Source organism: Lepisma saccharinum, chromosome 6, assembly GCF_977018435.1.
Source record: "Lepisma saccharinum chromosome 6, izLepSacc3.1, whole genome shotgun sequence".
Lineage (NCBI taxonomy): Eukaryota > Metazoa > Arthropoda > Insecta > Zygentoma > Lepismatidae > Lepisma > Lepisma saccharinum.
Window position 1 is genome coordinate 17464694 of NC_139234.1, and position 23097 is coordinate 17487790.

Genomic DNA, 23097 nt, shown 5'->3' on the forward strand with positions numbered 1-23097 from the left:
TACATACTTAGGAAACATAATTTACTAAAGAAACTATGCAAAATTCTTCATGGTGGGTGCAGTAAATGTGGTTTAAATATTACACAAGTGGTGTTTTGTATTTCCACGTTGCAAATTGATTTTGTTTTCCTTGATTTAAAAAGGATACCGCCTTTTTTAATAGAGGTTATGGCATCCGAGATGCCCGTTTATCAAAAATATGTCTTTGTGGTTTTAAATTAGATGTAGCCTGCCCAATGATATTTTTTTTAATGATCATGGTATTTTGACCGTGGGCTGCACAAGGGGGCTAACTGTCTCTGGTTAATTAATATGTAACTTTACTTTAGGGTGAAAAGACTTTTATTACTTTAGTGAGACAATAAGACCCTATAGATCTTTATATTTGTTAGTAATATTTTTAAGTGGATATGTTGATACTCTATCGGTATCGGCCGATATGGGCATATCGGTGTATCTGTTTATCGGTAAAATTACCGATTATTTTACCGATCCGATATATCGATAAATATCTGATAATTTACTGCAAAATTCTGCCATTTTGTTGTAATTTTTATGGATAATCTCCATGCCCTACTTTCTAAAAAAGTAAATGTCTAAATATGCAATTTCTTTTTCACTGCAGTCACCTTGAAACACACATTTATTAAGGAGGTCAATGAACCTTTCAGGTTCTTCAAGGACCATTTCTAATTTTATATCGGACGGTTATCGGTATCAGTAAATTTTATATCGACCCATCCCTATTATCAATTATATATTTTGTTGGAGTAATTGCAAGATAACTCTTTTTATATACATATTCACATTGCACAGTGATTCGGATCCTACTTTAAACAGAAGAGGTGCCCATGAGGCAAAAGTCATGATTTATATCTTCAGTGGAAGAATGAGCAGGAAAAGACAGATAAGGCAGATATAGCACCAGAAACTAGGGGGGGGGGGGGGGGGGAAATAATAAAATAAAAATAGGAAAGCCTCCAATCTGCTCTCAAAGTTGCAGGAACTGAGTAAACAACTGAGTAAACAAAATATTTTCACTAATGTACATAGTCAAACGGCAACGTAAAATGCTTGGAAAGTTATTCACTTCAAGATTACTTTATGTAACTGTATATTATTAATTATGAGTGTCCAGAAATTGACGATGGTTGTACAATAATGCCACCTAAGCAAAAGCCTTAGCCCTCAGAAATCAAGCATATGATACTGTCACCGAAGGATCTGTATTATAGTCTCAACCTGTGCAGGTATGTGCTTTTGAGTGTTCCTGCATCAGTTTCATCTAATCATCATGATTGTCCAACAGTGGCAGAAAACTGACGCATACAAAAAATGAATTAATTGAGGGTGGAGGATGATGATCCCCGATAACTAGGGAGTAATTTATAAGCACTACAAATTATGAAAACATGCACTATAAAATAAAAAAGGCACCACAATAGGCAGTGAACAGGAACTCATTTAAATTTTCCTTTCTCGGTTTACACACCTAATGATTTGTTCTTGTATTCTATTGTATTATTCTTACTTTGCATTGTTTTTCTGCCACCCTAAATGAAAACAAAATGCTGAACATGGTTAGATATCAATAACTCCATCAATGTTGTTATTATATTCATAGTCTTTTAGAAACAAAAAACTTGAAAATATATTGTAAAAATTTAAGTTCACAGGGTAAATACATCATTGTGTTCTCACCTATGTCACCCATTTCTTGACTATATTTTAATCTTCATTCATGTACCAAAACATACTTTTTATCTTGATTTTAATTTGTATTATCATAACTAAATGACACCAAGCACAATCATGTTAATTCATATGTATATCTTTTTGTGTATGTATGTGTGTTTCTATGTATTTAATGGGATTACATGGCAGAACAACCATGGACTAAACCTTGCCCTTTAGTAAAGATGAATTGAATAGTGATGATGAACGATTGTTATTAGATGAAGTTGACACACAACTAGGCTAGGCTGGGACTTGAACCTAGAATATTACATAGCAAGATCATCAGTTGACCACTCAACGTGCTAGGCTGTCTCTTACTGATATTTTGTGAAGAATAATGCAATGGAATAGCTTGAGGTAACTCTACAATTAATCACTAAAGCATTTTTTTTTAAAAGAATACCGCTGAAATGCAATATTTTTACACCATCGAATGGTTATCATCAAAGTATAATTATGCACAATAGGCATTTATGGGCACTATAAAGGTCTGTTGAAACAACATGAAATGCGTTTAATACATTACTATGCTTGACCTGCACTAGCATGGTAGCTTTCAAAAATCTCTCGCCTTTCAAAAGACTGCTAAGATGTTTCAGATTCTGGAGATTAAATATCTTTAGTATTCCTTCTAGAGCATAGATCTTCATGTGCTTTGCTGTCACTGTTGTCTTGATATTTGTGATAGAAAATAGGCTAACAATGCTATAAAATTATCACTTGAAAAAAAATGGTAGGTGTGAAGCTCTGGCACCTCTGATCTCCACTAATCAACAGCTCATGTACATTTGAGCTGTGTACAATCTGTCATATATTATGTCAGACTTAAGGTTTTAATTTTACTGACCTTTGTATTAATACTTAAGTTTATATTGGTCTATGCATAATATACACACATGTTTAATTCACTGGCTTTTCAACTGTGAATGTTCCCTCAAAACATTTGATCAGTATTCTCCATTTTTTTATATGAAAGTGCTATTCTCATTCTTTAAAAAGTGTTTAGGGAATGTTTTATTCACTTCTAATGAACAATCAGGTGCAAAAAAAAAATAGTAAATTGTGTATTTATTTACACACTTGAAACTTCAATAACAAAAATCTGTAAAATTAAATTCTGTAGTGCAATTAAGAACAATGTAAATGTTCCTTTACATTGGAATACAATACTTTAACACACAGGAACATTATATTCACTTCTAATGAACAATTGGAATATAATTCTTTAACACACAGGAACATTATATTCACTTCTAATGAACAATCTGAATATAATTCTTTGAACACACAGGAACATTATATTCACTTCTAATGAACAATCAGGTGGAAAAAATCACAATGTGCTTTATCACAAGTAATCACAGACTGAAAAGAATACTGATTAGGTGATGAAACCTTGGTCCCATCTTCACATGCAGTTCCATAATGTGCAATCAAATTCACAGATGTTGGTCAGAGTAATCTTTCAGAGCAGTGTAGCAGTTTTGTGCATCTCTCTGGGTGGCGTAGCTGTTGTTTCGCAGCCAGGATACAAACTTGTCTCTGTCCTGGTGCATAACTAGGTACTGGCCATACACCTCTTTTGCCTAAAATGAAGGAAAATTTCAAATTATGGCACCACTGCTTTTGCCTAAGCACAACTATTTTAAACATTAGCATATAATAGCCTTTCCTGCCTGTAAGCCTCTACAGATGGGACCTTTTTAGGTGCACTATTTTCAAATGTGCTGTGATGTACAAAATAAAGCTCAGTAGAACTATCATTTTTTTTTAATGACAAGCGCCCACCCAAAAATTCCTGTGCCCACCCGATTGCCCACCCAATCAAATCCACTGTAAGTACATATACTTAGAGATATGTGAATGTTGAAATAAATAAGTGTTCATTACATGTATATTTTTCTAATGAATATTATCTATATAGAAATGTTCACATATCGTCATTCCTTAAAAAGCGGATTTAACTTTGTCATTAGAAAGTAAAAGGAATCACTAGAGATCTTGAAACAAGAAAAAACTGTGACCAATTGAATACTTCTATGATTAGAAGCAGCTAGTGGGCTTAGGAGGCGCAAAATTTTGCAGGGTATGGTCAAAATGAGATCAGGATTTAGAGTGAGCTTGAGGGCTGAACCTCCAGGCCTTCACTGGTGAAAGAACTGCTTTTAAAAGTACCCCATAATGAAAAAATTAGGTACTTCGGATTTGATGAAAAATGTAGAAATACGTATAACTAACCACCTCATGTAGCTTGGCGAAAAGTTATAACTGAAACTGTGGAGGGGATTGGGGGTGAGGTCTTGGTATTGTAAGCTCTGGGTCTTCACATATATAAATCCCGGCCTGCGTATGATTAAAATAATCTCTAAATAAACAAATAAAAACCTCAGCGTTGCTTCCTCCAGCAGCACAATAAGTTATTTCGACTTTTTAATTAGGTCTACATTGAAATTCCAGAAGTGCTTCTTTCTTCATTTCATTACAATTTTTATATTTATACATATTTTACATACCTGTCATTTTTAAATATCTACATGGTATATAAAATAACAACTTTGTATTAGTTCTAATAAATACTAATAAGAAGCAATAACAATAACTACTACAATACCGAGGTATATTAATTTTGATGTAACAGTTATGTGGGTTTGGAAAAAGCAACAGAATTATTGAATTGATAATGGGTTTGCTAATTGTATTTAGAAATCCTAGTTCCACACATACATTTTGCCTATTAGTTACGTAATCATGCGATTTTTCTTGTGATTAAAAGCAGTGTACTGTGGCCTTTAAATGCTAAGACTTTTCTACCAAAAAATAAAAAAAGTAAAGTGTCCTTGCCCCCAAGTTTAATACCTATTTTGTTCTTTGTTACTTCACTAAAAGATATTGTCATTATTACATAAATAGTAAAAAGACACTATGAAATCAGAGACATAACAGCAAATATTCATCATCTAGCTTACGTGTAGCTAAGACCTCTAAAATTTGTGTAAAAACAACTGTCCTGGTAAGGAAAATAATGTCAGAAAAGTAAAAAAAAATTGAATATTTATTGAATAACAAAAGAAAAAAAATGATGTTACGTCCAGTTGATGAAAGTAAAGTTCCTGATTAATATTTTATGTACATTATTATAAGTAGTGGTGTACATAACTCTTTAGAGGGATCTCCCCGATTGTGTAGTGGTAACGCAGTCACCTTGTAATACTGGGTTCAATAATCTGTGGAGGCACATAGTGGTTCGGAAGCAACTTTAAAATATAGGTCAAGTTATGCGAAAAAGTGATTCAGAATTTTGTCAAAGGAATTAGAGTATAAAATGCATCGTGGAGGACATTTTGTCAGATATTCTCTTCCACATTTAATGGCAATGTTCACCCTTTCATCTTCTTCTTCTTCTTTTGCTCTACAGCCCTTGGTGGGCTCTGGCATCCCAAACAATCTTCCTCCACCTCGTTCTATCTTGAGCTACATTTTTCCAATTGCGTATATTCATCCTTCTCAAATCTTCCTCAACCGCATCGATCCATCTTCCCCTCGGTCTTCCTTTTGGACTTGTTCCCCACAATTTCTGATTGAATACCAGGCGTGGTAGCCTATCCTCTTCCATTCTCATCAGATGTCCTGCCCATCTTAAGCGTTGAGATTTTATATATCTCACCACATGTTCATATTGAATCAATCCTTCCAACTCCATATTATTCCTAATTCTATAGGATCCATCTTCATTCCTAACGGGGCCAAAGATCTTACGTAATATCTTCCTTTCAAAACACATTACCTTGCTTTCTGCTTTAGATGTAAGTTTCCAAGATTCTGCACCATATGCTATAACTGGTCTAATAAGTGTCCTATACAGTCTTAATTTTGTGTTCCTAGAGAGGTTTTTTGACTTAAATAATTCTATATGTGCATAATACTGTCTATTTCCAGCCTGTATCCTTTGGTTAACAATCTCTTCTTCTTCTATGTTGTTATGTAGAAGAGCTCCAAGGTAAGTAAAAGTGGGTACTCCCTCAAAGTGATATGTACCTACATTCAAAGCCAGAGAGTTTCGTCTGGCTGGCGATCTGGACATTCTCATATATCTTGTTTTAGTTTCATTAATTAATAGTCCTATTTCTCTGGATTTACTATCCATCTTTAAAAAAGTGCTTTTAAGATCTGCAAGTGTCCTTGATATTATCACAATATCATCAGCATAAGCAAGTATCTGTGTTGTTTTGTAGAATATACTCCCCCTTTTTTGCAGTGGACTGATAATATCATGTAGTACAATAATGAAAATTAGGGTGGACAGAGCATCCCCTTGCCTCACTCCTGTTTCTATGTTAATGGTTCGTGAGACTTCTCCCTGCACCATGACTCCCGCTGTTGTATTTTCCAAGGTTACCTTTATCAATCTTATTAATTTATCTGGAAATCCTACTTTCTTGAATACTTTCATGATCCCAGCTCTGTGTAAGCTATCAAATGCTCGTTGATAGTCTATAAATAAAAAGTGTAGATCTATATTTTGCTCATAGAATTTTTCCATAATTTGAGATATGGTGAAGATGTGATCTATGGTAGATCTATTTGGACGGAATCCACATTGATATTCCCCTAGGATTTCTTCCGCCTGCTTAGATGCTCTCATATATAGGATATTGGAAAATATTTTGTATCCAATATTTAATAGTGTTATCCCCCTGTAGTTGCCACAATTCCTTTTATCACCCTTTTTATGGATGGGGAAGATAACTCCATATTTCCAAGTACATGGTATTTTCTCTTGATCCCATATCATGCAAACTAGCTCATGAACTTTCTTCCAAAGTGTTTCTCCACCCTTTTTAAATATCTCCGCAGGGAGCAAATCTTCTCCAGGTGCTTTATTATTATTTAATTTTAATATTGCACACTTTACTTCTTCAAACGATGGTCTTTGTACCTCACATTCTGTAACTTGGGTTTGGTCTTAATCTGCATTATCTGTTATATTAAATTTAGATTCATAGAGCTCCTGAAAATATTCTGACCATCTTTCCAGACATTTGGCTTGATCCGTAATAAGCTTCCCATTTTTGTCTTTACATAGGTTTAACCTTGGTTGATATCCAGTACTAAGATTTCTAACAGCTTTGTACATTTGTCTTGTATTACCCTCTGTCTGATGTTCCTCTATTTTCCTTACTCGCTCCTCCATCCAATATGTCTTTTTCCTCCTACAGATTTTAGTCGGTTCCTTCCTAGCATCTTTATATGCATTCATCGATGCTCTTGTTTCTCTTTGAATCATCTTTTTCCTTAACTCATTTTTCTTCCCTATTAGTACTCTACACTCTTCACCACACCAATCTTTTCTGTTAGATCTCTTCCTTTGCCCTAATATCTCTTCTGATGTTTCAGTCAGAGTTTTCTTCATATCATTCCATATTTCCTCAATGCTATTGTTTTCATTCTCATCACTTAATTGTTGGTGTATTTGTTCCTGAAAAGCTCTCTTATCGCTGTCTTTCTTTAACTTTTCTATATCCCAACCAGTTCTCCTTTTTCCCTTAATTTTGCCTATATTAGACAATCGTTGTGACTCTAAAATTTGTGTAAAAACAACTGTCCTGGTAAGGAAATAATGTCAGAAAAGTAAAAAAAATTGAATATTTATTGAATAACAAAAGAAAAAAAAATGATGTTACGTCCAGTTGATGAAAGTAAAGTTCCTGATTAATATTTTATGTACATTATTATAAGTAGTGGTGTACATAACTCTTTAGAGGGATCTCCCCGATTGTGTAGTGGTAACGCAGTCACCTTGTAATACTGGGTTCAATACTCTGTGGAGGCACATAGTGGTTCGGAAGCAACTTTAAAATATAGGTCAAGTTATGCGAAAAAGTGATTCAGAATTTTGTCAAAGGAATTAGAGTATAAAATGCATCGTGGAGGACATTTTGTCAGATATTCTCTTCCACATTTAATGGCAATGTTCACCCTTTCATATAATGTAATAACTTTGCCAACTAATAAATATATGAAATGTTTTTCCTTAAATTAAATCCTGCGTTACTTTTGGGACATCCTTTATTTATGTAGAACAAAACAGTCCAAAATTTCATTCTATACTTTTTTTTTACTATACAATACCTGAAATGCTAAAATATATTTAAAAAAAAGCAGTGTAACTTTTTCAAATTCCTTTGTTCAGGAAACATTATTAGATAGTTTCCTTTGCTTCCCTTGTTCTCCCGTCGTCCAAGACGGGCACAGCCTTCCACCAAACACTCGCACACGACGAATAACCCACCCAGTGTCCAATGAAGACTGAAGTAAAGATAGGTTTGCGACAAAGATAACTTTATGGTTTGCACGTGTAGTGTTTGAGGCAAAATTCAGAGAACCGGGGAAAGCTTAAATAAACAATACCCTCGAACTCCCACTCCCATAAGGGTGAATGGCCAAAGACCTCCGGCCCCAAACGGTAGCCAGATGTGGGTCAACCCAAATTCCATCCTTCCTCTGAGAACAAAGTACACGACAAAATTAAAAAATAAGTTCTCATTTTCAAAACTGGAATCTGTTATAATGTTTAATATAATTAATGTTTAGTCTGTCTTAAAATTTCCCTGAAAATTCGCTATTTTTAATCGAATTTCCCTTTTCCCTTTTCACTTAAAATTAGCTCCAAATTTCCCTTCAAAAAGGGAAATTTCCCTTCATGTGGCAACACTGCTTGAACGACGTGTGTTCTCTCATTGCATCTCGTACACACCCACATTTTGTTATGCATCATATGATTGGCCTGGCCTCCTCTTCTTCTTTTGAGATTTTAGCAGAAAAAGAACGTGGCAGCAGACACTGTAATACTTGATACCATGGATTGATTTGGCTGTGGTGTGGTAATAAGGCACACTTATTCAAACAATCAATTCTCAGATATGATTAAGATAATAAATAATCCTACGAAGTACATAACTTTCTTTCGTTAATTAGAACATCATATTAGAACTGTGAGTTTTTCTAGGGAAAAAATGTGGAGATACTAGTGCTTTCTCAAAAATGAAATTAGTGAAAAACAGGCTTCGTGCTTCCATGGGACAGGATCGCTTATCCAATCTTTGTTTATTAAGCATTGAACATGAACTTCTTCGTGAATTGGACTTCGAAGATATAGTAGATGAATTTTCGGCGAAAAATGCAAGAAAAGTGTGTCTACCATAAGTGTTAAGCCTCAGCTGGATGTCTCGCTCAACAGCTGAAAACTGCTTCTTATTCTATTGAAAATAACTCCCAACATATGCTTCCAATTTCAGTGATACTAGAAGGATACACGAAGTGATGTAATTAATAAAAAATCAATTTGGGATTATAGTTTGGCGTACAAAAAATTGGAAATGCAGCATTAATTGGATGTGAAAGCAGCTTTAAATGGGGCGTTTGAAGAGTTTTAAACCATTATACCATTTAGGTTCAATATTGTGCATCTTAGTGTCGTGAATTTACATAGATAATTCCAAGCGTTTACCCAATATTTTCAACAGAAATTACATGATTTTATAACAATAAATACAAGGATTTGGTTTCCTCGCGTTCTGAAAGTTTGAGGATTTCCCGACTGTAGCGCTGGTGTCGTTTTTCAACACACAACCATCCTCGTGCGGTTCTCGCATATGAGGTGCCCCTCGCAGCGCAAGGGGGGGGGGGTGGAGGTTTCACCCGCCAGTCTGTAAGCTTATCTTTTCTTGCCATCTGGGTTTGTGTTGTTCAGGTGAAATCAGGGAACTGCATTACTTAAGTGGCTTCTTTCAAAAACAAGACAGACAGTTTTTAAAGTCGAAGCTCGAAGCAGTGAATCGTCAAGATTATTATAGTCACACAAATTACGCCAGTTTACGAGTCTGATCCGAAGGATGAAGGCAAGTTACGTCGTTCAATTATTATGTGATTAAAACTCTTCGCTTTTGTTTCTACATATCTACTTTAAGCACTATAATGGGAATACATATACGCAGTAATCGAATTGAATAAAATCTAGAAAAGAAGGGACAGAGATTTTTTGACATTTTATTCTTTTTACTTCATAAAGTTAATAAATACTTCGAAAGTTCAGAGCTCACAGAATCTTTTCAGGCGGAAGGCTTCAAATAATCGTACCGATTTATATTAATTTATTGAAACTCAAAGTAAATAATAAAATATTCTTTTCGTTGTATAAAACATGTCTGTAAAGAAAATTTACATGCATAAATTCCAGATTCAAAAATTCAAGGTGATTATTAACCAAATTTCACAGCCTACCTTGGTGAATCCTTTATTGCCAAGCTCCTGTCCCCTTACTCGACCAATGCCTGGCAAATGTGTCACAGGCTTATTCCCCATTGGCTCCCCAACAAAATCCCCATGTTTCTTTGTTGTAGAAGACATTGTTTCTGAAACAATCAAAGGAATACACTATAATCTTCACAGTTGTACACCTCTTATACAGTATTAGGAAAGTTACTTTTTATAAAAATTAAGTGTGGCTTGCTTTTACAGTTAATTTACTCTGGATAAAGCCCCTATCACACGGAACTGGATTTCTAGTTGGAATGCCCTAGTTGGCGATGAACTGACTTTCTGGGTAGTAATCATGGCCGCCTGGCTGACTGCTTGACTGGTTTTGAGGAATAGGACATGTTCTAATTGCTACTAACTTCTTCGACTAGATTCTGTGGAACAGCCAATCAGAGCAAAGTTTGGCCATGTGAAGATATTCTGTGAGTTTGTAAAGTAGCCCTTTTTTGTCTGTGGCTTCCGAGTGCATACAACACGAAAGACATGTTTACAATTGAAAAAGCTAAAATATTCTTCCATACGTGTATAGTAAACGTTGTAAAGTACATATTTTATCAGCGCCGTTCTTCTCTACCAAAAACCATTTAATGCGATGCGATATTCCTCTCGGTTGGATAGTTATCGTATTTTAAAAGTGTGAAGTGATACGTTGTTTACATCTCGCGCGCCCGCCATTATGGGAACGAAAGACTATCGACAAGTACGGTGTAACAAGTACCGTGTGAGGCGAAATCTAGCAAATGGGTAGCCAGTCCAGCGTCAACTAGAGCGTTCCTACTAGAAATCCAGTTCCGTGTGATAGGGGCTTAAGTTATAATTTGTAGGTGTTGCATGCAAGTGAATTGTTTTTGTTTTTTTTAGGGTAAAAGTTTACTATCCACAAACACGTGTAACTTCTTTGTTTAGTCACTTTTAACATTCGTACTTACGTATCTGCTTCACAGAACATTCTTTAGGGTTTATTCACGTTTTTTTGATCAAAGTAATTTCAATTTTTCACATTACGAGTACTTCTTTCTTTTCATTTTTGCGCTTCCGTAAGACACCTTCATGGATCATCGTGCATCGTGCTTGTGTTTTGTCGACTTTCATTGGGTATGCAGTGTTTCCAACCTTCTTAACCGAAAAAATACAGTCAAAATGCGTTGAATCATTGACACATTACGTAAGGTTAGGTTAGGTTTAGTTAGGTTAGGCAAACATAGGTAAAATTCATGTAACTAGTTAGGTTAGGTTTGGCAAACAAAGTTAAAATTTGTTTAACTATGTTTGCCTAACCTAACCTAACGTAATGTTTCTTGGGGCTATCATGAATGGTTCAATGGACTCTAACTATTTTTGGTTGGAAACACTGCATACCCAATGAACATCAACAATCAGGATGTGCCATGATCTACGAAGGTGTATGCGGCAAAAGCTATTGTGCATCGGAGAATTAATTTTCAACAAAAATAATGAATTTCCCCTATGACACATTCCCACATGACAGAAAACACCTTCCAGATGTTCAACAATGCTAGAGGAACTAATTTCCGTAAGTAGTTTCTTCTGTAAAAATCAAGAAATGTGTTTGTGATTAGTAAACTGTTACCTCAATTTTTACTTTTTCCAAAATACATTCCCTCTTCATAATATTTTTTTCCTCACATTTTACATTTTTCACTTGGGTCCGCAAAATGTAAAATCGATGTTCCACTGTATATACATACATGTTTTCTAACCTTGAAAATGTTCATCGCTGTTGAAATATACAAAAAAGCAGTGTTTCAGAAGAGAGCATAACGCTCCAGCTGTTGGATATGATCCAGAGCGAGATTGTAAGAAGTGGACAAGAAGAGAGCGATATCTTCAGGTGATCCGATCTAGATTAGGGTGACCAGATTTTCTGAAACGAAAAGCAGGACATCCACCATGGATGCACACAGATAGAGTCTAGGAGGGTCACGTGCCCCTCCTTTTGGATGGAAGAAAGTCTTGCTACGTTCATGACCACTTACATATTACACAGCTTTTTAATCTGTTTTCTTCTCTTATGTATTTTCATTTCATTTTACAGATTACCCTTTTTATGTCTCTTGTTCTTCATGTTTTCTTTTTGTATATCTTTACTCACTTGTTCCTAGTTTCTCCCCCACCCATCTCTCTCATTTTCTTCCATGTCTTAGGGATTTTTGGATGCACCAGACATTATTATTTATTGTTATAAATAATGAAACTAATGTTTCTTTGATGCAAATCCAAAACTCATTATTATTTCTGTTTTCAGGATAAAATTGTGATTTTGATCTTAGATTTTTTTGGTTCTACAAGTGTGTTTTATTACTGAAAACACTCAATTCAAACCTTGCAAATTATCACATGCAAGTAGTGCATGCAGCTAGAGATTTCCGTGCCCAACTTCGGTGAGACAAGTGTTATTCTCCTAGCTTACACGTCTTTTTTGATATTCATGCTGAAACAACTTCCAGATCCCATAAAATATCCATACATTGTGAAATGATATTAAAATATTATTACTCAATACTGAGAATATATCTGTCTCTTTTCCCATCTGTAGTATATTCCTCCATAATCACCTCATCAATACATCAAACAATTTTAAATGATCGAAGTGCCCATGCATATACTTTTACTCATCACTCTAACTCGTATATCACATATGAACAAATCAAATGCAATAACAGTTTCTAACTAATAAATATAAATTTGAGAGGAGGTATGATTCTGCAAGTGAAGCAGGCGTCAACATTTTTAGATATACGACTATTTCTTCCTGTACATGATCTTGTACAAACACATACATGCATGTGTGTACATGTACATGCTACCAATTTATATGAAAAAGTTTATTGTGTATTTGTGCAAGGGAGGACTTTATTGAGGTAAACAATTTGCAGGACATTACACAGGGTGCTGTTGGGGGAAAAAAATTTTTTTTGGAGTGTCCATCACAGAATGCAGGACATGGCCCAAAAAAAAGGACTGTCCTGCGAAAATCAGGACATCTGGTCACCCCAATCTAGATGGGACCAGTAGCCAATGGAAAATTACTTCCTCCACTCTGGATGCATCCATTCGGTAGGCCCCTCCTGCTTTGCTGTTAAGGCATTTGTGACACAGTTTATGACATGTGGTAGTCTTATACTTACGTGCCTCACATTAATTACAATCTACTCAATTTCTTGACCATTGAAAGAATACATTTGATAACTTATATTAATACGGTAACAGTTTACGATCTATTGGACACCTATAACTTCTTAGTTTCGTCAATTTTTGACATTCGTACTTACCTATCTGCTTCGCGGAAAATTCCGTGAATGGTTTTTGTGGCTATTCATCCTGGAATCGGTGGGAAATTTAAATTAAAAAATTATTTTCGTTTGACATTTTTGAGTCCAAATTTCCCACAGATTCCGGGCTCTGCCCCTGGGGTAATTGCCCTACTGCCCCTAACTGCTAACGCGGCCCCGCCTCTGCTCCGGCTCCCCGGCTTTCTCTATGGAGTCCCTGTTAAAGGAATGTTAGAAATTGGCCAGAGTAACCTGCCCCCAAATGAACCCCAAACTTTTAAATTTGAAGAAATCCGTTTCCAGGATACGGAAAACTTACCTGAATTTCACACAAAACACCTTCCGGATGTTAGACAATACTACAGAAACTTATTACGGTAAGTAGTTTCGGAGCGATTTTACAATACTGGGAATTTCTACATTTTGTTTTAAATTCGGCATACTCACTAATTTTGGCCCCCTAATCACGAATCTGCAGTCAAAAATTGGCGGTCACACGTGGAAATGGCAAAATAATCTCAATTAAGTTCTTATTTCCACCCCTTCGATTTCCAAATTTCCCGCCGATTCCGGGCCCCGCCCCTGGGGTAATTGACCTACCGCCCCCAACCGCTATCGCGGCCCCGCCTATATCTATAGAGTCCCTGTTAAAGGCATGTTAGAAATTGACCGGATTCACCTGCCCCCAAATAAGCGCCAAATTTTAAGTGCAGATTCGTGATTACGAGGCCCAAATTAGTAAGTATCCCAAAGTTTAAACAAATTGGATAAATTCCCTGTATTGTTAAATTATACCAAAAAGGAGATCGGCTTTTTTTTTTAAAATTTCCAGACGTGACCCCCGGTATTTTACAAAAGATTCGTGATTAGAAAGCCAAAATTAGTATACCGAAAATTAACAAAATTGGAGACTTTCTCTATATTGTCAATTCGCCCCAAACAAAATACCTCGACGAGCGTTGTAAACCTTGGAGAAACTCATTGCCGTAAGTAGTTTATGTAAAATTGAAGAAATGTGTCTGCGATGTATGAAACCGTTACCACATACCCTTGTCTGAATGATTATTACAGTTTCAAAATGTAATATAAGTATATACAATGACACATGCATCGCTACCAATAAATATTTACCTGTTGTATATTTTTATCAATTGGTGTCTTCAGAATTATCAACTTGATAAAAATTGCTTTTGTTACCGTGCTTCTTGTCACTGTCAGAAAGGAATCTCTGTGTGTGTAATGTGAAATTGAAAGCAAGTCTTACAATTTGTACCGCACCGAACGTAAAAATATTTACATAACAACTACATAATTCCATTAAATTATATTTCATAATATGAGATATGTGTTAGATTGTAAGCAACAATGATTATTATAGTAGGTATTTCAACTTTTGTCGGCAAATAAATGAATATGTTTAACACGTACTGATTTTCTGCACAATGCAAGTTAAATAGACACAGCACGGAGCCGACACGCAATGTGGGTAAGCAATAAAAGTTTAGAATGCATCCAACGTTGAGTGCTTCTGGAGACACCCATAGAAGCGTACTTTACAATTAACCTACAGCGAGTGTAAAAAGTGTTTGGACACCATTGATGGTACAGTGGGATCCACTGGTATTGCACGGCAAATTGTCCACGACTATTTTCATTAATTTTTCTCTTACATCCTATATGTTTTTAAATGATGGATTTTATGTATGTTGGTGCAGAAGTTGTCAAGAGCTTGTTTTGAGATTTCTATTAATTTTTGAAGCTCTTATGGCCGCGTGCACCAACGCCGATTATTTCGAAGTTCAGATGAACGAGATCAATTTTAATCCACTCTAAATGAACTTGGTTTAAAGATTTGCATTGCACCAACGAAAAACGACGTTTACGAGATTCCGTTCAAATGATCCGAGATTAATTTGTAAGGCTATACCTGATTGGTTGGCTAAAACAAATGACAATCAAGAACGCCACAGAGTAGTGTGATGTGTTAAAGTATCAACGTGTAGGAGAAGAAAGTAATTCGGGCCGCAAACTTATATGAATTTGAGAAATGTACTGATGAACCTTGTCGACGAGTACAAGGATGTAATAGGGTGTTAAGAAATAATAATCTTAAAAAAAGAACTGACGGCGCAAGACAAAAGGATAAGGAGAATGCATGGAACCTTCTTCTACGGGACTTCAATGCCTTACGAAATGCATTCGCGAGAGAACAGAATACGCTCATATGGTATGGTACGCTCGCCCGCTCAATAAAGATATTTTTTTATTATTATTACTGTATTGTGGTAAGTATTTGAATTTTTCATTTCTTAATTCTTATATATTTATATTGTCGTGTCGTGTAAATAGCCAGTAACATGTATTTTCGTAAATTTATACAATCATATTTCCTCTGTTGTAATTTACCTTGCACATGCATATATTTTGTGTTCTGGGATAGAAAGTAAAGTATTTAGAAACATTTCGACTTTGTGCCACAGAACCACAAATTATTATTATTATTTTGGCAGTTTTTAGTTTACTTTACAAATTTCTCGAATTATCGGCATTGTACATCCAACATCTCAGCGTTTGCACGCCCTCGATATCACTTTCCGCTCTTTTTATATTGAAAAACAACTGCCTGCAGTCGAAGCGTCAGTATCGTGAACCAGGATCAGACACCAAAACGGTGGCGAATGACCGATCAGAAGATAAACTCGTTTTGATGTTCCTAGATCGCGATCAAGTGTTGAACCGTCTTGGTGCAATGGAATTTTCCAGTGATCCTTTCCCGATCCGAGTTTAAAATTTGATCTTCGTTCGTGCACACGGCCATCATTGGGTCAAATAAAGCGCACGAACTTGGTGATGGACAATTTGCACGGTAATACTCATGGATCCCACTGTACGTAAACAGGGTTGTGGATGCAGGTAGGCAAGTGGAATGAAAACCACATTATTCTACCTCATATACTTGTTTATTTGATACAACAGGAAAATACAAAATATAAATAAATATCACATATTTTGAACACAAAAAGTCTTTGGACACTTGCCATTCTTGTCCATATTTTCTGCAAAAAACACAAGCATTTAATATTTTTTTGGATTTCCTTGGGCACGAATTGCCTGGAGCCTGTCTGGTACAGATTTGACCAGATCTGCAGTAATCTGAGGTGAAATGGCGTTCCATTCTTCCTGCAATACTAATTTTAGGTCGGATTTGTTTCTTTTTTTTTTTATCTGTTTCTCTAATACACTCCATAAATTTTCTATGGGGTTCAGATCTGGGGATTGAGAGGGGGGGTGAAGTTGTTTTGGTGTGTTATATAACAGCCACAATTTTGTATTAAGGGCGGTATGCTTAGAATCGTTGTCCTGTTGAAACAAGTAATCATTACCCAAGTTCATTTGAGCCGCACTAGCGCTCAAATTATTCTTAAATATATCAATGTACAGTGGGATCCACTAGTATTGCTCAGCAAATTGTCCATGACTATTTTCATTAATATTTCTCTTACATTCTATGTGTTTTTTAAGCGATGGATTTTATGTATGCTGGTGCAGAAGTTGTCAACAGCTTGTTTTGAGTTTTCTTTTAATTCTTGAAGCTCTTATTGGGTCAAATAAAGTGCACGAACATGGTGATGGACAATTTGCACGGTATTACTTATAGATCCCACTGTACATGTACTGGTCCATCGTTCCCTCTATGAAATGCAACTTGCCGACCCCGGCAGCACTCGTCCAACCACATACTAAGAGTGAACCGCCACCGTGTTTGACAGTTGGGATTAAGTTTCGCGGCACCAACTCTGTATTTCTTTGCCGCCATACCATATGACTAACATCAGGCACGTATCCAAAAGGGGGGCTTTGGGGGCTCGAGCCCCCCGAAAGTTTTCAGTTTACACTTGATAAAATGAGGTTTTTGGTTCCTTGTGGTGTGAAATAAAATAAAATGAGGATAATGTAAGGAGAGAAATAATTATCGAGGAAAGACGGAGAATGTTCTGTAACCCTATTATTGATAATAGCACGTATCCAAGTTGGGAATCAGGTTGATCGAGCCCCCTCCCCCAGGAAATTTTTCAGTTTACACTAGATAAAATTAGGTTTTTGGCTTCTTGCATAATGTGACAATTATTTAAGGAGAGAAATCATTATCGAGGCAAAACGGGGAATTAAAAATTATTGATGTTCCTTTTCTGCATTCGACTTAATAGAATCTTTATATTCTTTTGAAATTACATCAAGAGACACATTACTTAAGCAACTGTTAGATTCAGCGGATTTACTTTGTAAACTTGATAAGTTTTTATCTGTCGGTTTCTTACGAAATCTACAAAATTTCTGAATATGTCCAAAGATCCACAATAATTACATCAATTTGCTTTAAATAACATTTACCTTTTTTATGCGTCTTTCCACACTTATAACAAATCCATTGTCTTGAAGTTCCAGGTTTCTCATTAACTCTGCTCTTCTTAAACTGATTATTAAAGTTAGTTTTCCTATTGGAGAAAGCTTGGAAAGGTTTAGTCTTGCTTTCATGAAGCTTATGTACATTATAATCAGTAGCAAAACCATCCTTTTGATGGAATAGCCGCACATGTTTCTCAACCATTTCCATATTCACGGCAATGTCGCAAGCTTTAAGAAAGGAAACGTCGCCTTATGATAACAATTTCTTTCTTGTACTTGTAACTTCACTGCTAACTCCAAACACCAGTTGATCTCTTAGCATATCATTTAAGAATGCTCCAAAGTTACACTTAGTAGCTGCATGTTTAAGAGAAACTATATATTCAGACACAGGTTGACCTAACTCTTGCTTCAGAAGATGAAAACGGTATCTTTCTGCAACAACATTATGCTTCGGTTGAAAATGATTCAACAATACATCTTTTATTACTTCTTGTTTTACTAGCAACAGAATCTGGAGTAACTAAATCCCTTAAAACATCATATAAATTTCCTCCACAGAAGCAATAAAATGACTAATTTGCTTTTCCTTTGGAATACCATTAGCAACACAAATCTGTTCAAACCGCTCCAAATACGAATCAATGTTACCTTTAGCGGTGGCTCAGTCGGTAACGCGTCTGACTACCATCTGACTTCGATCCCCGGCCGGTTCAAATCCGGGAACTTTTCTAACGATCGAAGCGGCCCCGGCGCCCACCCAGCGTCGAATAACATGGGTACCTGGGGGAAACCCTGGGGGGTAAAGGCGGTCACATCACCCCCACACCCCCTATACGCCTTCATGGCGTGGTGCCATGCACAGGGGAGCACTTTACCTTTTCCTTTACCTTTATCCACATCGAAAGGTTCCAGAATATGTCCTTGAATCCCATACATAGTCGCCAAATTGTTGTATTACCAACCACGGTAATATGATATAATAAATCATGTGGGTTCGATTTTATACAAAATAATAATTTAATCCATAACTTAGAATATACATACAACATGGCTAACTCTATGCTTGACACATGGCCTCCCCGATGGTGCAGCGGTAGCCTCGTCGCCTTGTAATCAAGGGGTCCCGGGTTCGATACCTGGTGAAGGCACATAGTGGTTCGGATCCCACTTTAAACTGTAGGTCTAGTCCCAATTAGCCTTACTGTGCATAAAGTGGACTTAAAACACCGAGTCAACACAAGTCTATGCTTGACAAACCAAATCAACAAAACAATTGAACATCTATATTCAAAGATATAATAACATCATAGATGTTTCACAATCTAGCTACTGCACAGGAAATTTTTCAGTTTACACTAGATAAAATTAGGTTTTTGGCTTCTTGCATAATGTGACAATTATTTAAGGAGAGAAATCATTATCGAGGCAAAACGGGGAATGTTCTATAACCCTGTTATTGTTAATAGCGCGTATCCATGGTTGGGGATCAGGGACTCGAGCCCCCCCCCCCCTTCCCAAGATTTTTTTCAGTTTACACTAGATAAAATTAGGCTATTGGCTTCTTGAATAATGTGACGATAATTTAAGCAGAAAAATAATTATCGAGGCAAGACGGAGAATGTTATAAACTTGTTATTGTTAATAGCACGTATCCAAGATGGGAGATCAGGGGGCTCGAGCTCCCTTCAGGAAATTTTTCAAATTACGTTAGATAAAATTAGGTCACTGGTGCTTGAATAATATGATGATAATTTAAGAATAATAATTATAGAGGCAAGACGGAGAATGTTCTATAACCTTATTATTCTTAATAGCATGTATCCAATGTGGGGATCAGAGGGTTCGAACCGCCCCTGCAGGAAATTTTTCAGTTTACACTGCATAAAATTATGTTTTTGTCTTCTTGACTAATGTGACGATAATTTAAGGCGATACATAATTATAAAGACAAGACGGAGAATGTTCTATAACCCTGTTATTGTCAATAGCATGTATCCAAGGTGGTGATCAGGGTGCTAGTGCCCCCCCCCCCCCACACACACACAAACATGATATTTTCAGTTTACACTACATAAAATTATGTTTTTGTCTTCTTGAATACTGTGACGATAATTTAAGGAGATTCGTAATTATAAAGACGGAGAATGTTCTATATAACCCTGTTGTTGATAATATTGCACGTAAACTTTTCTTGCGCTTTCGGTGTTGTCGCAGCGAACTTTTTGGAAGCTGCACAACAAAGGTAGCGCCACAAGTTGGACGATTCGTTAATAATTTTTAATCTCTGGAAAGCGCGAGAGGGAACGTTCTTGAATAAGAGAAGGAGTCGAACTACTGGCAATATTAACGAATCGTTTTATCTGCGGAACGTTCTAGAATATAATGAGGATATAAATATGCGGCTTCAATTTACCGGTTGATCTGTACAACAGAATCGGTTAATGAGACTTCAGAATTTTCAGAGTTTGGCAATTCATACAGTCGATTAGTGATCTGTGAGTGTCCATTGCTTGCGTTGTAAGATCTAGTGATTCGAAAATAAAAAGGACTGCCAAAGCTGAAGACATTGACGACAGCGGAACTTATGGAGCCTCAGTGTAGTGCAGCTATCAGGTCGAGGGCCGAAGAGATCGAAGATGTCTCTCTCTAAAGTGAATATTTCAGCGGTTTATTAAAACAGAAATAAGCTTCACAGATCAACTAAAAATCAAAGTTTTGAGTGATGATTTAGTTTTGCCCGAACAAAATTTCATGTATGCAGTCCGAGAATATCATGGCATAAAATAAATAATTTTGTTTAAGCCTACTAGGTTCGCACACACAGAAATACTTAACTACCAAGAAGGGACAGCCGAAAATTTTATGAATATCGAGAAGAGAAAGCAAGAAGATGTCGCATATGTAGTTATTTTAACGGAAACTGCAGGCTCTACCAGGGCCCGAATCAGGGCTCTGGCATACCATGCCATTGCTCTACCAACTGAGCCACCGAGCCATCATTGACTTGGACTGAGTTTGCACTAAAATGTATAGGCTACACGGCTGTTCGTAAACTCCAGCCAAGTCAGCCTAAAGCCCCTATCACACGGAACTGGATTTCTAGTAGGAACGCTCTCGTTGACGCTGGACTGGCTACCCATTTGCTAGTTTTCGCCTCACACGGTACTTGTTACACCGTACTTGTTGCTAGTCTTTCGTTCCCATAATGGCGGCCGCGCGAGATGTAAACAACGTATCACTTCACACTTTTAAAATACGATAACTATCAAACCGAGAGGAATATCGCATCGCATTAAATGGTTTTAATTTGATTTGATTTGATTTAGTTTATTTTACTTCGCGTTTTGTGCCTCTTGGCTAATTTGCGAAGATGGGGATGAGTGATGAAATGATGAAATTGATGAATGGACATTCACAAACAACCAAGCCCGACCGGGATTCGAACCCGGGACCCTTGGCGTCGCAGCGCGATGTGCTAACCACTCGGCCACAGGGTCGGGCTTAAATGGTTTTAGGTAGAGAAGAACGGCGCTGACAAAATACATACTTTACAACGTTTACTATACACGTATGGAAGAATATTTAAGCTTTTTCAATTGTAAACATGCCTTTCGTGTTGTATGCACTCGGAAGCCACAGACAAAAAAAAAAGGCTACTTTACAAACTCACAGAATATCTTCACATGGCCAAACTTTGCTCTGATTGGCTGTTCCACAGAATCTAGTGCAAGAAGTTAGTAGCAATTAGAACATGTCCTATTCCTCAAAACCAGTCAAGCAGTCAGCCAGGCGGCCATGATTACTACCCAGAAAGTCAGTTCATCGCCAACTAGGGCATTCCAACTAGAAATCCAGTTCCGTGTGATAGGGGCTTAAGCTGGGTACATCTGTTCTTAAACTCAATCCAAGTACGGCTAGCTCCGCCCACTTCCGGCTCCCTGACGTCACGGTGACGTATCCGGCTTACTTGGCTCGTAAGATTCGTAAGCCGTTCTCGATGCGGCGACTGAGTTGGCTGACTGCAGATGAAAATTAGCAGAAAACACGACGCAGCAGCTTTCAATGGCCGGCAATCATTTATTTGATGCCTTCGTAAGTCAGACAAGCCAACTGAAGGAAAAGGTGTAGTTAATATTATCTTACATTTTTTCCGTAGATGTTATACTGTATATGGGAAAAATATGCAAAAACTGGTATCCGAAGAAAAAGAGTAAAACAATAAAAAAAGTTGTTTTTCATCTGAACTGCAATGAAATAAATATTTTTAAAGCTATTTCATTTGCCATAATTCAACGTTATTAGTTGGTGTTAATGCACGGTACACTAAACTAAATTCACCAAGCAATAAAATACTAGAAAATAATTATTTTTGATATGTAGCACGGCCGTGTATGTAGGCATACAGTTGATTAGTTTTTTTCGTTTATTTTTTGTGGCAATTTATAAAATTTGTCAAAATATTATATTAATTTCTATTGATGTAGCCGAGCTTTATATAGAGGTGAGATTTAGTGCCATTTACGCCTAATACTACTTCCAAATGAGAGTCAACTGCTTTTAAACATGCTCAAGAGTCAAGCAGACGATCCACCACGCCATAATCCACGCTGTTCTTAAACTGCAGCGTGGAACAGCTGCGCTAGTGACGTCGACGTGACGTTTCCTATGACGTCTGCGCAATCTACTCGTAAGACCTGGGCTGAGTTGGCTGGAGTTTACGAACAACAGTTACATCAGAGGCAAACAGAGGCTTGGCGTGCATGTAACCGGTGTTACCGCAGGTAACAGCAAAATGTAAAGAAATTAAAAAGTTTTTTTTCTCAATAAAATAACAACATTGTTAAATAAGTTAACCGACAGCGTTGCAGTTGAGTGTATATTGCAGAGGACATTTTTTCTGCAGCCGACAAAAGCGAAGAGACAGGCCGTTCCGCTACCCCCAAGACGCAACAAGAGGAAAGGGCGCCCGCCAATGCAAGCGGGGAAAGACTTGGAGGCAAGTGTGCTAGGGGGTTATTCATATGCCTGTTTAGGGGCCCTGTTGCCGCTGCAGCATACCGGATCAGCAAGTGTTGTTACAGTGCATTTCCAGGGATCATTGTCTTAGGGTATAGTTTTTAAAATTGCTATAAAGAAATTGAGTGGAAATGTCCATTTGAGGTAGAGGCCGCGGTGGCTCAGTCGGTAACGCGTCTGACTACCATGCTCAAGGTCCCGGGTTCGGTCCCCGGCCGGTTCAAATCCGGGAACTTTTCTAACGGTGGAAGCGGCCTCGGCGCCAACCCAGCGTCGAATAACATGGGTACCTGGGGGAAACCCTGGGGGGTAAAGGCGGTCAGGG

At 37.0% G+C, this 23097-nt stretch overlaps 1 protein-coding gene across 1 annotated transcript; it reads right to left on the reverse strand.

Annotated features, from left to right (window-relative positions):
- Positions 1–964: 964 nt before the first annotated feature.
- LOC145989254 (barrier-to-autointegration factor-like) lies at positions 965–14812 on the reverse strand. Its single transcript, XM_083124576.1, has 3 exons — positions 14478–14812; positions 10018–10148; positions 965–3323 (listed from the first exon to the last, which is right to left on the reverse strand). The coding sequence occupies exons 2-3, from the start codon at positions 10141–10143 to the stop codon at positions 3177–3179; spliced, it is 273 nt and encodes a 90-aa protein (XP_082980702.1). The 5' UTR covers positions 10144–10148; positions 14478–14812; the 3' UTR covers positions 965–3176.
- Between the last annotated feature and the right edge of the window lie 8285 nt (positions 14813–23097).